Below are 15,269 nucleotides of genomic sequence, written 5' to 3' on the forward strand. Positions count from 1 at the left end.
CGAGTTCGGGGGTGACCTTGGTGGCACATCAACACCTCCAGCTGTAGAAGCATTTTCCAACCCCTGGGTTCCTCAGCTGAAGAGGGGTCTGTTCCCGACATGGAAAAGTCGGATCCTTGCGGGTCCCTTTCAGCTCAGGCTGTTCAGGCTGAGCGAGCTGGGGAAGAGAAGGCTCTGTGAATACCTTAGAGCCCCTTCCAGCGCCTAAAGGGGCTCCAGGAGAGCTGGAGAGGGACTTTGGACAAGGTCATGAAGGGACAGGACAAGGGGGAATGGCTTCACACTGACAGAGGGCAGGGTTTAAATTAGGTATCAGGAAGAAATTCTTCCCTGTGAGGGTGGTGAGGCCCTGGCACAGGGTGCCCAGAGAAGCTGTGGCTGTCCCCTCCCTGAAAGTACCCAAGGCCAGGATGGATGGGGCTCTGAGCAGTCTGGTTTAGTGGAGGGTCTCCCCGCCTGGAAAGAGGGTTGGACTAAATGATCTTTAAGGTCCCTTCCAACCCAAACCCTTCTGTGATTCTACCATTCTCTCACACCAGGGTTCCATGGAGCCTTCACTCACTCTCTGCAATGTGTACATAGAGAGATGAAGTTCAATCACTTCAAAAGCCTCACAGATTCAGCCTACAGCAGGTTTGTGGTGCAGCCAGGAAACCATACAAGTGTTAAAAGCAGCAGCACCTGGCTTTTCCCCACCTCAAACCCTTGGAGGGCTTTGTGCCTCCACAGCAGCTCAGTGTCTGTGTGCAGTCATTAGCTGTACCGATGCACACGATAAATACAGTTTTCTTCCCTCCTGTGTTGCAATGAGGGCCCTGCTGGAGCTGCCCGGGCATGCCTGGACTCCTGGGGTAGCAGCCAAAGAGGGGGAAAATCCGTGCCTGGATGCAGCAAAACCTGTCTGCGAGGCTGTGGAGAGCCCAGCACAACGCACACGGGGTGTTTGCCGAGGGCACAGAGGAGCACAGCTGACACAGCACTGCTCTTTGCACCTTTATTGTTTTTAACCAGCCAAACGTTGCCTGACACTCACTTCTCCAGGGATACATTCCCCAAGTGGATGTTTCTAAAATGCCTCGTCCTCCATTACCCAGCCTCACACAAATGAGCTCACTAAGGCAGAAGAGGATAAAACACCATCACCATGTCCCAGCAGTGGCACAGCCCGGGGGATGAGCCGGAGGGATGGCACTGAGCGACAGGGGATTGGCAGCACGTGGCAGTGAGAGCTCTGTGAGGCTGTCTCTCCCCTCCAGCATCCCTCCCAGTCCCTTCCAACATTTGCAGGGCTTTTAGGGACAAAGGCCTGCCTGCGACTTCAACATAGGCCTCAGCAGATTCCACTCTAGTCCCCAAATGTGCTGCAAAATGTCCTGTGCAGCCCCTTCTTTGCTGCCCATCAGCAAAACACCAATGTTTGCAGTATTTCCCTTCATCTGTGGTCCCTGGGCTGTAACCACATTGCAGCAGGGGTGTCCTTTTGTGTGCAGAGCATGACCTGTCCATGCCCAGCTGGGGGTCCAGCAAGGTCCCAAACCTTCCCTGCACAGCACAGGCATTCTAGCACAGGCTCTGCTGCTGCAAAACTGATGTTGAATGGATTTAATTCTATTTAAAACTTTGCCCTGCCTCCACCACATGGAACGCTGAGGAGAGAACGCAGATCACACAGATGAAAGGAGAAAAGTAATCGGAAACTATGCAAGCCAGTCACTTTCACTTCCCAATTATTAGCTTTACCCCTATTACTGTTTAAGTAACAACACTAGTGACATTTTCTAGGATGAAGTGACATTTCTACAGGCAGAGAAACACAGCCCAAGCCTGGAAAGACTCCTGGGGCTGACAGGATTGAAATCTGAACAGCGACTGGGGCACAAAACAATCGTGCCCAGCTGAATGTGGTCAGTGCGCCCGGGGAAGGAGCTGGGTTGTTTGCTCAGAGGAAAATTCAATGCAGGCCAGTCCTTGAGAGTAGTTTTGCTTTATAAATCCCCCTGGCTCTCTCTTCCAAGACAGACCTCAGGCATTGCTCACATCTCCCACCATCAGCAACTGGAGCACAAGCTCAGAGCCAGCCCAGCCCTGACCCAGGGTGGCTTTTTGATTGAGCAATGTGTGCCGCTCGCAGGGCTTCCACTGTCTGATCCCCACAGTGCAGCCATGGAAATGATCATTCCCTGGGCGGTATTTGCCGTTGCTGCCGCAGTCAGAGCGGGTTCCTGCTCAAAGGGAAGCTGTTACCTCTCCTGCCACACCAGTGCTGGAGGTTGGGATGGATCCAGTGCTCCACGTTCTGACTGTAAAAGCTGGGAGCTGTGTGGGCTGCACAGCCGAGTGTGTGTCTGCAGAAAGCCTTTCCTTCCTCGGGTTAATAAAACCCTGGAGTTCTTTTTCCCCAGGACACAGCAAGTCTGTCAGGCTCAGCCACGCAGCCTTTTGTTCCACGTGGGCTCACCAGGCTGTGCACGTTTAATCAGCATCCTCAGACGCCATCACGGGGGTTTTCCCCAATGCATCCTTCCTGATTTAATTGCCAGGATTGCAGCTGCCTCGTGGGAATAGCCCTGCATGCAAGCAGTGAGGTGCAGTCCGCCCCGATCTCGTGTGCTCATTCTGTGCTTCATCACAAACGGTCTTTTCTTTCCCCCTTCGTCCTCCTCACTGATGTGCTCAGACCTAAAAAATCAGTGGTGTTACACATCCCAAGCACAGCACCCACTGAATCGCACCCTGGGCATGGCTGGAGCTGTTTGTGGGGAAATTTGGGATGGGGTAGTATCCAGTATGGCATACTTGCACTCTCGGATGTGCTTTGACGCAGGAGCTGCCCCAGGAAAAGGAGAAGAGAGGCAGGGGATGGACTCTGGTTAGCCCATCCCATCCCCTTCCTCGCTCCTCCCCTTCCCAGGGCTGGACGAGGCACCACACGGGGTCCGTTCAGGCTCCAGGCTTCTCCAAACCGCTTTTTCCTACTGCATCATGAAACCCACACATCCACCCACCCATCCATCACAGTTGTCTTTGTGGCCAGTGGCACCCGCAGTCCTGTCAGCTCGTGAACATCCCCCTTCCACATCCACCCACCCAAAAGCAGATCGAGAAGATGCTCCAAAACCAACAGACCACATGAGCGAGGAATCTGTGCCTGGAGACATCAGTCTGGCAGTGAACTCACGGAGCAGAGCACACACAGCTTGTAGTTTGTGCTTTTTTGCGGAAAAGCCAAGTTTTGCTCAGAGTTTTCTTGTGCCAAAGCAGGAGTGGGTCAGCAGGGGAGTGGTGAAGCATCAGAGCCTGGAATGGGGAAGGAACATACACACAGAGGAGATTAATTATATCAACTACAAAAATAGTTGCTATTTTAAGGTTAATGCTTGAGTGATCTGACTCAGTCAGAAAAAGAGCCAAAGGAGTAATTGGCATAAGCGCTGGCTGCTCCCCCAGCCAAGCCATGGTCACCGCTGGCACAGAGAGCCACCAGAATAGCTGCTTTTCCAGATGATTTGAAAAAAAATGCCATTAGAGTGAGTTCAACATCCTGGTGCAACAACCACGAGCACAGGAATGCATCAGCTCGTCCTGGGGACACCCTCGGCTTCCCAGGCATCGCCCGCATCTCTCAGATTACAACCATTTTACGTACGATCGCAGCACTGTGAGCAGCTTTGAACGGGACTCCACAGCTTCCAGCTCACCAAGCAGGGTGTTCCTGAAGCTCTTTTAAGCTTGACAAGATGCGAGTGAGCTGCTCTTGCTTCGCCCCTGGTATCACTGCAGGTCACAGCAAGCACCCAGTGCTGGCATTTACCAACTGCTTTGATAGGTGAGCTGTATATGACTAAATAAGAAAGCCCTTAAAAATCAAGATTTATAACCCAAACCACTCCAAGACTCTGACTCCAGCAGCTCTACTGGCTATCACTGCTATAAATTAATTTCTATCGCACCACATTTTAATGCCAATACATCAAATGGCTTCAGAGAAACGAAACAGACACAAAACACACCAGGTTTTTGGGTAAGCGGCAGCAGAAATGGTGCCCTGCAGGCTCTTTCCCCAGGAAATGGAAGTGTAGATATTGAAATGATGGCCAAATGCAGCGGAAGGTCTGGAAATCACAACTGTGCCAAGGCTGCACGTACAGCTGTCGCTCGAGACTGACACGCAGCCGAGGCGCTGAGCGTTACGATTTGCTACGCTATTAATTTCTCTGTTAAATTCTAGTTTATTTTTTAAAGCCTGTATTCTCTTTACAGCCTCTGGGGCTGTAATTGTTATGCTAATGTAGGAAGCCGGGAAGGGTGGCTGTGGTGAACTCATCAGCTGTTCTCCTATTGCCTGCAGTTTGCAGGCAGCCCTGGGCTGAGACAAAGCCAAGCAGGAGGTTTTGTGGATCTTCCTTCGATCTCTCTTCACGGCACATCACAAATCCCAGCTGGCAAGTGGGATATCATCCTTGTTCTGCTCCTGCCGTCCTCGTCCTGCAGAGCTCAGCCCAGCCACCTTGAGCCTTGAGCCAAGGCTTGATTCCAGACAGGCTGAAAATAAAAGGCTCCTCGTAAGGACAACCAAGGAGTGCAGTGCACTTTGTCTGGGTGAGATAAGATCACAGTCACACAGGCGGCAGCAGCATTTTGCAGCAAAGACTCCCGGCAGCATCCACCAGCACCCTCAGGGCCGGAAGAGGGGTGGGAGAAGCTGTTCTCCACCTTGTTCTCCACACACTGTGCAGGTGACTTGAGCACTGCTCACCAGGTCTGCTGCCAAGCTTCAGCAGGGTTTTTAATAACAAACCCCACATCTGTGAGAGAAGCGTCCTTAAATCTGGAAGACCGAGGTTTGGAGCAGAAAAAAGCTTTAAAAAAAATACACGTATTTGTAAGAACCTTCAAAATAAAGGGCAGCCACGTGGCTTCCAGCTCTTCTGTGATCCTGCCCGGATGTTTGCTCTGAAGGCAGCTCCGTGTCCATTCCGTGCGGAGCTCTGAGCATGCAGAGGGCACAGGGAATGGGTGTGGTGGTGGGTTTCACACCACAAACCAGACAGAAATCAGCCTCTTGATTACTCATGAGTCCTACACTGGCTGATCAGCCCCTCGGTGCCTGGGGTCTGTCTGCCGAGGACACGCGGAGGCTGGGGCAGCTACTGGGGCTGGTGCTGCTGACCTGCTCTGGTTTTAAGACAAGACACAAGTCTCTTGAGCAAGCTTTGTAGGCAAACTGTGCAGTCAGCAGTGATGTCTGCCCACCCAAATCCTACCCTGCAATCATTAAAAAAAAAAAAACCCAAACAAAAAACCAAACCAAGTCATAACAATCCCCAAAACCATTCAAACATACAAAATGGACCTGATTGACCTGTACCTATTCTTCAAATTTTGTTGCTGTTTAAGAGTTTGAATTGTTGCCTCCCCTAAGGCTGCTCTGATTCACGGCAACACTCGGGCATTGTGTGCTTGGTAAATCCCAGCAGATATTTCTGCTCAGATTTTGCAGCAACAGTTAAAACCCTGACTGACTCAGAATACAGATTAGGGCACACACCAACCAGCTTCATTTCAACGTGTTCCTCCTATGGAGGAGCCAGGCTCACTCAAGGCGCCTATGAGGTTTAACAGTAAAACTAAAATGACCCCCCAAACCAGGAATTATGCACGCAATATACTTCCCACTGAGATAAGCAAATGGAAAACGGCTGAGCCAGGCATTTCATCCAGCTCACAGCCGACAAGGGGTCATTCCCTACAGTGTATTTAGCAATGATTTGTCCAGCCTAGTGTTGATTATCTAAAACAACACAGAACTGCCTCCATTTCTCCAGGGAGATTGTTTGCAGCCAAACTCATTGGCAAAAGGTTTCTCCTAACATCTTGTTTTCCTCTACTTTCGTTACATCTCACCTCTCCACAGCTCAGCCTTCGGCCACACTTATTCCAAACCCGTTTCCGTGGGTTCCCCCATGCAGCCATTTCTTACTGAGCTACATCTTCTTGGCTCTTTTTAATCATCACTTAGTCAGGCTTACAGCTTTAATTCTTGTAATCTTCTGCCATTGCCCAATTCCTTCATCTCAGTCACTGCAGCTGTTCTTTGTAGCCCCTCCAATTTGGCTACCAGCTCCTGGTATGAGATCCATCCCAAAATGAACAAGTTCGGCTTCTCCCAGGGGAGGCAGATCAGTACCTTCACAGCTGTGCTGGGTGGAGGACTCCTTCCAGCTTCACAGAGCTCCTGCAGAACAAAGATCCTGAGCAGTTCAGGGAAGAGGCAGCTGGAGCACTGACAATGACTCTTCCACACCCGCAGTAGGTGGTGGGTGCATTCTCAGGGAGACGCTGGGATACTGTGCCACCTTACCAACGTGACTCAGGACTGAAGGCATGTAGAAGATCTGCACCCCCAAATGTCCTCAGGGACTAAACCCCCCAAACCTATTACTATACTTACAGGTGACCCATGTTTTAACTGCTCCTTTCACTGAGGATGCTCTTGCCAAGCTCTGCACAATCATCCCAAGAAGGAGCAGTAAAAGGAATTTCACACCACCCCTTCCATTTCAATCCTCACCTATTCCACCTGCCACCCCTGTAATAACCTCACCTCCCATGCCTGTATTTTTTTTTTTTTCCAGGAATACAAGAGCCATCTCAGGTATTGTGTCTCAGCCACCCCACAGAAAATATCCCATGGGGAGAAAAGCCACAACAAAGCAGTGTCACCGCAATGACACCATTTTCTATGGATTAGAGAGGAGAAAAGGAATGGATGACATGCATTTTTTTACTACTTAAGACAGAAGAAAGCCCTTGCCTCCTAACGGAGGGCCCCAATATCAGGATCAGCTGTGCCAATACAAGCTGTGTTATTACCTCTGCTGTACAAAGCAATTTGGTTTTTATTGACCATTCGCTATATAGGGCACTACAACACTCTCCCCTCATTAGAGCCTGTCAGTCAGAAGGCAAAGGAAAGTAAAAACAAGATTTAAGGAGAAGGCAGCTCTTTATAGTCATGAGGATAACCTTGCTGGAGCAAAAGCATAGACAGCAGGCAGCCTGGGCTGCAACAAAGAGCTGCAAATGATCAGACAGCTGGGAATTTCAGACACTGGAAGAAAAACCTTAGTGCAGGTAGAACAATTTACCTCCCCTGGGCAGGAAAACACCTAAAAAATTGCATCCAAACACAGAACACTGAGGAGAATTTTGTTAGCTCTGGTTTTGTTTCTTCTTCTCCCTGTGTAAGTCTGCCAGATGACCTCTGCTTGCAATAGACCTCAAATATTGGGAGCTCTTCTTTGTGTCTCCTTGGAGAAAATGGTCAGAAATCAATTTTTCCACTGATAATTTCATTTGGCCTCCTTATCAAGTGAGTGTTCCCACAATTTAGTCCCACCTTACCCACTCCACCCCTAACATTTCACCTTTCCTTATGGCTGAGGGATATTTTGGCTCAGCGCAGGCAACTCCAGGAATGAGTCTCAGAGCTGCTGTCAGGGAATGCTAAGGGGGAATGTTTTAAGGCCAAATACACAACAGACAGAATATGCAGAAGATGTTCCAGTTTGGAGAAACCTGCATTAAAGAGATTTAGGCCACTCTAGTGCAACAACCAGTGACCACCTGCATCAGGAAAAGTTTGTTCTAACTTACGGTGGGGTATTAGGAAATCCAGGTTCCAAGTACTTTTTATAGTTTAGCTCCCTGGTAAAACACCACCCACCCAGAGGCTTGAGGCAACACAGAAGCGGCTGCTTGGGAGGTGCAGGGTTGAGAAGACAGGCTATTTCTGGCGTTACCCCTCGGTGGTAGGATGAGAACCATAGGCTGAACTGTAAGAAACATCTTGAAGACTCGAATTTCGTGCTGAAGGACATATGCTTTTGAGGGACGGGGGATTATCAGGAAGAACACTTCACAGGAATGCTGTGCCCTCCTCATCCCTGCCAACCCAACCAGTTTGCAGAACTGAAATACAAGGTTAGATCTCAACACCTCAGGAAGAGCACAACTACAGACATCCCAAATTACCATCAGTCTAACCTAAAATAGGTCAAGGACTTGCCCCTCTGAGATAGTGTGGACAGATCCACCAAAGGTATTACTTAAACAGTAAGTTTCTATCCTTAACTTGTATCTGGACACCGAGGTTCAAAGCATCAGCTCCTTGTCTGCTCTCACCTGGCAAGCTGACCACAGGGCTGGAGAGCAGCACAGATGCTCCTGCATTCCTGCCTGCCCCAGACTGCAGGAGACACAGGGCTGTGAGAAACACTTTTGTTTAAGACTCAGTCCACAAACTATTGCCTAAGTTCAGCTTACAAACTTAAAAGAGCAGCTGGGCACATACAAGCACAGCTCCAGTACCTGGAGCTCAAGAAAAGGCACCTCAGTGAACCTCACTGGGTCACTGACAGGAAAGCTTTTCCCTTCAAAAGAAGTTTTCCACACGAGTTTTGTGATTTGGCCCTGTATCCATGATGCAGATGTTGATGGCTGGAAACAGAAGTTGAGCACAGGGAAATGCAGACTTTGGGATCAATGGGTCAGCTTGGCTGCTGGCAGTTCAGAAGGAGAAAATGAGATGCATTAAAAACTTCTTTCTGGTCAGTCTTTATTTTACACATTTGCATCACAGCAGGGAAACCAAGTTACACAGACTGTCCTGACTTATCTCTACCTTGTTTCTCTTCAAATAATGTTTGCTGTTCTTTTAATAAAGTTTAAAAAAATACTGAAAAAAATCCATTTTTACATCTGAACAGGAACTGAGGAATAGGATATTTACAGGTCACCAAAACCCCAGGAACTGGACCTTGCTGTACACAGAAAAGTCTTCTTTAGTTCTTCTGGAGGTCATTTACTAAATGGATTCAAAGCTACATTGTACAAGGTGCCCTAAAGCTGCTTAATGACACAAGAGGATCTAGAATTAATTATTAATAGTTCCTAAAGGGCAAGGGAAGCTATTTAGACCCATGCTCTGTTTTGATAGAGCAGGTACCAGCTCCACTGGCTACAGGATGAAGTGCTTCTGACGATGTGGAGGTCAGACTCTACTTTAGTACACAGAGAGCAGAACACTCGAGTAAAATCCCACAGGGAAATATTTATTAAGAACTGTCCTTTCTAGAGGATTGCTGCAGTCAAAACATAAATGGGTTCTTGAGCCAGTCAGCCTACAAGAAGTGATTCTTTTCTCAGCCACTTTCTTCCTACACCACTCAACATCTTAGTATCAGTATTTTCTTAAATCCTGTTCCAGCCACTTGGGAGCACAGGTCATGGACAGTTCTCCCTGGATCATTGCTATATCCAGGCAAGAAACTACAAGGAGGAAAATGCACAGCTTCCCAATATTCCTAAGGAAAAGTGATTAATCAGCCCAAAACAGTGTCATATCCAGCAGCTACAAAAAAGAAGCCAAATTAATTCAATTTAGAATAACCTTTTACAGCAAATCAACCCCAGGGAACACAAAGAAACATAGGTCAAGTGTCTCTGGGCAGCACCACCTCAGCTTTTGTGAAACATTGAGGCTACTGACAATGTCACAGTTTCAGTGTGAGCCCCACAATGTTCAAACCTCACTGCACCTCCCACTCCTGCAGATCACAGCTCCTCACTCTTTGTACACAGGTGAAAAATGGGGATGTGCTCTATGAGTGAAGTAGGGATCATAACAGGATCTATAAAACATCTGCTTTAAAGTGACAGCAGTCTGTTAGCTGGCGTGACAGGTCAAAATGAAGGAGACTAAAGGTAGGCTAAAGGAAGAAGGATTTCCTTCCCTCTCCTTACTAGGTAGGGAACTGCAGTTCTCAAAAGAGCCTACAATACCCAATATTCGCTTCAAATCGGGAAGTTTTCAAATAAACAACAAAATCCCCTCCCTTCTCATCAATTTGATTGTCAGTGACTTGACTGCTTTTCTCTAGAGGAACACAGAGTAAGGAAAAAAGACTAAAAATCTTCCATGGGACTTCCACCAGATGTGCACACTGGAGTGATCAGGACATGCCCTTTCATGGCCAGAAGGAATGTTACAGTGCTCAAGGATACATGGTGGATGCATGCTCATGCTAGAGAGGGTCCACTTAGCTCAGAAAAAATACATCTTCCACACTATGAGCTCCAGACAAAATGCTGCAATGCAGCAAATTTTTACAACATGCTCTCCCAGGGTATGCCAGCATGGAAATCCAGGAACAGGGCACTCAGCAGGAGGGAAACACTGAACAATGCACTGCACACATCATGACATGCCGAGTTAGATGACAACATGAAAGAGCATCTTAATAGGACAGCATGTGGCTTCTTCAACTCAAACTGCTCCACTCCGAGCAGGCAGCAGCAGTGTTCCAGATGACCCCATTATGTCTTGCTTTCCTTTAGTACGTCTCTTGATGAACCATCAAGGAAAACATTTTCCAGCCTGAAGAACGCAAGAGTCTGGCAGTTGCACTGCAAGGAGGCTTCCTCTGGAAGACAGCCTGCTGAGCAGCTACGGCAGGAAGGAGGAGTGCAGCCGGGGCACGTGCATGTCAGCATCCACAGGGATTTATTGGGGCATAACCTGCATTACAAGTGAAGACTGAACCAATCTCATTTTTATCTGCAGAGGGGACCGAGTGCTCCGCTGCAGCAACATATGGGAAAGCATTCAAACCATTTATTCCCATTGCACCAGACCTGCCGTTCCAGGACTCCTGTCCCTCTGCTGCTGGGTACTGTCGGGGCGATTGCTTCAGCTCCTCACTTCAGTAAAAGCAGCGATAGGGAAGTAAAGCTGCATATCCCTAAACGATCTGCAATCCACAACAGCTCCTCTCGCTTCCCTCCCTTTGAGAGGCAGAGCTTCCTACCAGATAAGCAGCCATCAGCATGTGAAAGGCAAGCACTGATTATCCTGCCTGGGAAGCTCCAAGCTGCTGCACTCCACTAGCCCTGGAGTCATGTAATGCCAGCCATGCAGCTGTGGGTCTGCCTGGGAAGGAGGGGAGGGAGCAGTGCTGTCTTTGATGCTCTGCAGTGCAGCACTCACCGTGCTGGAGAGAAGCACAACTGCGGCCATCCTCTCCACCCTGCAACATCCCAGCTGCCGACCCACCCATCATATCCATCCTACACCCCTGCACGACAGACTTTTTGTCCTGCTCCAAGGAACTGCACCAGACAAAAATTCACTTTGGAAACAGCTGCAAAAAGATTCTTCTGAGTTTTGGCTTGACCATGACTTTGATTTTCCTTCCTAATGCTCAGGTCTGACCATTTCCTGCTGCTTGGCATCCTGTGTAAAGCACCAGCTAAAGCTGGTTGTAGAGCTGACTGCTGAAGCTCAGGGTTGAACTTGGAAAAAGCTCTTGTAAAAAAATACTTCCAGAATACTGCTGTGGCTTTTCATGCCAAGACAAAAAGAAATGACCCGGTTTTTTTGGCCTTTGACTGGTGAGCCAGGGACTTGGCAGATAAACCTACACCATATGCAACCTTAGCAAAAAAAACTGCATCTATTAAAAAAAAAAAAAAAAAGAGAAACCTGAGACTAAGGTAACAGCACCTGCCAAATTGTCAGCTCCACTGATGCTGAGGTATGGAATAGGCAGCTGTTTGGAACCAGCTCAGCACTTCCTGGGATCACAGCACAGCCCTCGAGGTTTTCAGTGAAATGCCACACCCAGGACAATTTCACATCTCATTCACAAAAGGAATTCACAGGCTCTAGAATAGCATCGTCCAGATGCACTTCGTTCCTGACAGCACATCCTTATCCCTTACATACCTCAGTGCTAACACACTTCTTCAGTGGACTTCTCTGAACAGACTTTACAGCCTGTTTGAGCAGCCCTTTGGATGCAGTGAGTGACACTTCCCAGGGACAGAGTAACTGCAGAGGAAGAAGATGAGTTTTTCAGGTATTGCATTTAAGAGTATGATGATCTGGGACTGCCTGTGTTTTGTTTATGGTCCAATTTCTCACACTTCCGCTAAATATGCAGATGATTTCTTCCTACAGAAGGCTTAAAAGGCCCGTAGGTCACCAAACAGCCTTTCCAGTGGTATAGGATCTCTTCCCACTAAAACCATCTCACTGCAAGTCAATGACAGCAAAGTCAAACTATCACTGCTGTGATTACTGTGAAGTTACAGCTGAGGAGGAAAACAGAAGAGGACACTGCAGCCAGAGACAAATGCTATTCTTGTGCTTTACCTGAAGAGAAAGCAGTTCCAGGTATCAAAGCAGGTAGATTTGTTTCTACCATTTCCATGGTGCACAGAACCAACACCTGGGAAAAGAAGGGGCAATGGGGGAAAGTGATGCTGCTCCTCAAACAGCAAGTCTTGGTACAGACAGCTCACCAACAGCTCCACAATCCCTGCTCAGGAGTGAGGAAGTGGTTCAAGATTCTAGAGGAAATCCTCCTTCTCAGATTGAAGAATAAAATAACCTAGTGGCTAACAGTTCTCTTATCAGCTGTGCCCCAGAAATGCAGTCTCTCCAAAAAGCCAATTCCTGAACGAGTCTAAGTGATGCTGGCACATCCAGAGCTCTGACAGTGTCTCTCCCTGACACCCTGGCAGAAGCACCTGGCTCAACAGCACCACATGTCAATGTCTCTGCATGAATATTAAGGCTTCAGTGGGTCAGTGACTTACACTTGATTTATTTTCGTAAAACTAATCCTCATTTCACCAGGAGCCACTTCCATCCTCCCCCAAATTAACACCCATTCTCACTACTACAGCTCTGGACACCAACTGCCCTACTGACAATCCCAGGGACTACAGAGAAAACACATGAGGCATTTTGGAACGTATCTGTAAAGACTCCACTGCAAGTCTGCAGCTAACAGTCAAGGATTCTATATTCCCCTTCATCAAGGTTCTGGTCATAATCTTCTCCTCTCCTGATAAAAACCAAACATTTAGGACTGGGAGTTACAGTTGCCAGTTTTTGGTGGCAACACCACTTTGACCAGTTCAGTTCATCTCAAACAGCAGTGTCATTAATCCTACACAGCCAGAGAGATACAAGTAGCCATCCAGAGAGGCCCAGTAACTCAGGATAACTGTGAACCAGAGATTTATGCTGCAGTAAAATGGCTAGACAGATTTTCATTGGAGAGTCTGGTACTGTTTACACTGTGTCAGAAAGGAGCGACTTTTGAAATACCTTGAAAATATTTTATGAAGGCAACCAAAGTGCTCTGGGTCACAGCTTGAAAGTAAACATTTAGGCAGACCCCTAAAAAGCAAACATCAGTCTTACACCTCTTGTGTACTTGTTGTCAGGTGGGGGTGAGTCACGAGCAACTCCATGGACAGTGAAGAATGTACATAAATGCTTATTGCACTATGGGCTTAGTGCTTTAATGGAGAACAGTCACTCGTTTCCTGTATAGCAACACAGCTGAAAACCTGACACATTCAGGTGGACACCTGCAGGGATAAGACAAGAAGATACTTATCACCTCTCACACTTGTATGAGCAGTGGCAGAAGTCATCTGATCCAATACCCGTTCAGTCTCTCAAATAACTGCAGTTGTTCCCATCCATTTGTTCTGCAACGTTTTGTCCAAGCCAAAAGGAGAGTTTATAAAAAGAAAAAAAAAAAATACTTACATGTCTTTATCTTCTTTTCCCACCTTCTGACAGGCTTTGCAAGTCCCAGCATACATGTTACATAGCAAGTGTGTGTGTGTGTATATATATATGAGCATTATATAAAATATATTCTTTACATACACACTGAAGATCCCTCTTCACATTAGTATTACACATCTGAAGAACGCAACAATTCAGAATAAAGAACCGATCCAGAAAGGGGGGGGAAAAAAATAAGCTACCCAAAATCCCTAGGAAAGCTTCATACTCCTTGCAGGTACCAGGAGATCCCATTTTCTTAGGATCAAAGGAATAGTTATATTTCTGCACTGCTTTGCTCCCCCTAGACATACCCCACTCTGCAGTTTCAGTGGTGGGGAGTGCAAGTTGCTCCCTTTCCACTGAGAGTAATATTAATAAATTAAAAAAGTTTCTCTGAAAGTGCTGCCTTAGTCCAGTCCATCATGCTGTGCCTTCCCATTCGCCCTGAGGCTCTGCTGAACCATTCACCACTTTCTTGACCTTCTTCATGCCCTCCATTACTCCTGAAGTCGTCACCCTGGAAGAGAAGGGAAAAGCATCAGACATCAGACCTTGAACTGTAAAATCCATTTCAGCAACAGCTCACACCCATCTTCCTGTGCCTATCAAACAACACATCTCACATCTCTTTACCCACGCTGAGCAGTTTCCATGTTTGATCTCCTGTATAATCCTGGACACAACACAGATGGGCATTAGAAGCATAACCACTGTCCTTGAGTACCTCAAGGCCCTTCCCATCTATCATGAAACTAAAGCAGCAAGTAATACTGGCTCATACTTCAAAAAAGGTAACAGGGGTGGTTAAACCAGGTGTTTATTTGCTAAATTTGAGCAGTTCACTTAAAACCCCCCTTTTACTATACAGCTGATCACCCTTATTTCTGTGACTTTCTTCTGCATTTTAATAGGTACAATGTATTACACAAATACACACGCAGTGGACAGTGCCCCAAATGAACCATATTGGCTTAATGCACACCAGCTCCTCTTAACAGCAAAATGAGCAGCAACAAAACAGAAGCGAGAAGTCATCATTTTTATACCATCCAAGTCTGGATTTGTCATGGCAATCTGACCATTGAACTACAAAGCCTCACAATACCATTCAACGTTAGGTAGACTGAACTGTTTATCCAGGCAGAACAGCACCATTCCTCTTGGAACTGCCTTGGCTCTCCAACAGCTCTTCAGCTCAGCAGCTTTTCTCTGCTGCTACACAATACAGGCAATTTGGATGCACAACACATTTCCTTTATTCTTTTGCACAGTGTGATTCTCATTCCATACAGGTATTTTTTCCCCCCACAAATATGTGACAAAGGTTATTTTGGATGCTGAAGGTAAGAGTGCCAGTAGCTCAATGCATTCCCAAGGGATGCCTGGAAGCACACACAGACCTGTCCTGTTCAAAGCTGCCCCGTTGGTCTGTGAGTGCTTTCACCTGCTGTTTACCATGTCAGAATGCTTTATTTGATCAGAGCTGCTAACAACATCTCCCCAAGAGGAGAAGTCACCTTCAGATAACACTCTTCTTCCCTTAGCTCCATGTTAGATCCCAGCTTCTGGTCATGTACTGTAAAAATAATTTACTCAGCCTGCTGTGTTCAGTGATATT

The 15,269-nt window shown here is 47.3% G+C and overlaps 1 protein-coding gene across 2 annotated transcripts in view; it reads right to left on the reverse strand.

The window, feature by feature from the left end:
* Window positions 1-8,600: 8,600 nt before the first annotated feature.
* Window positions 8,601-15,269, reverse strand: part of GPR107 (G protein-coupled receptor 107) — a gene marked incomplete at its 3' end in the record, with an annotated part of 38,593 nt that continues 31,924 nt past the window's right edge. The window contains exons 18-19 of one of the 2 annotated variants that reach the window (XR_014227022.1): window positions 13,476-14,168; window positions 8,601-12,290 (exon numbers count right to left, since the gene is read on the reverse strand). Coding sequence is in view for 1 of the 2 variants with exons in the window: in XM_082295464.1 (XP_082151590.1) it covers window positions 14,072-14,168 (97 nt within the window). Of the gene's footprint in view, window positions 14,169-15,269 lie in introns of both variants that reach the window. The other variant, XM_082295464.1, reaches the window with a different exon arrangement.

This window comes from Coloeus monedula (assembly GCF_965178545.1).
Source record: "Coloeus monedula genome assembly, chromosome: 21".
NCBI lineage: Eukaryota > Metazoa > Chordata > Aves > Passeriformes > Corvidae > Coloeus > Coloeus monedula.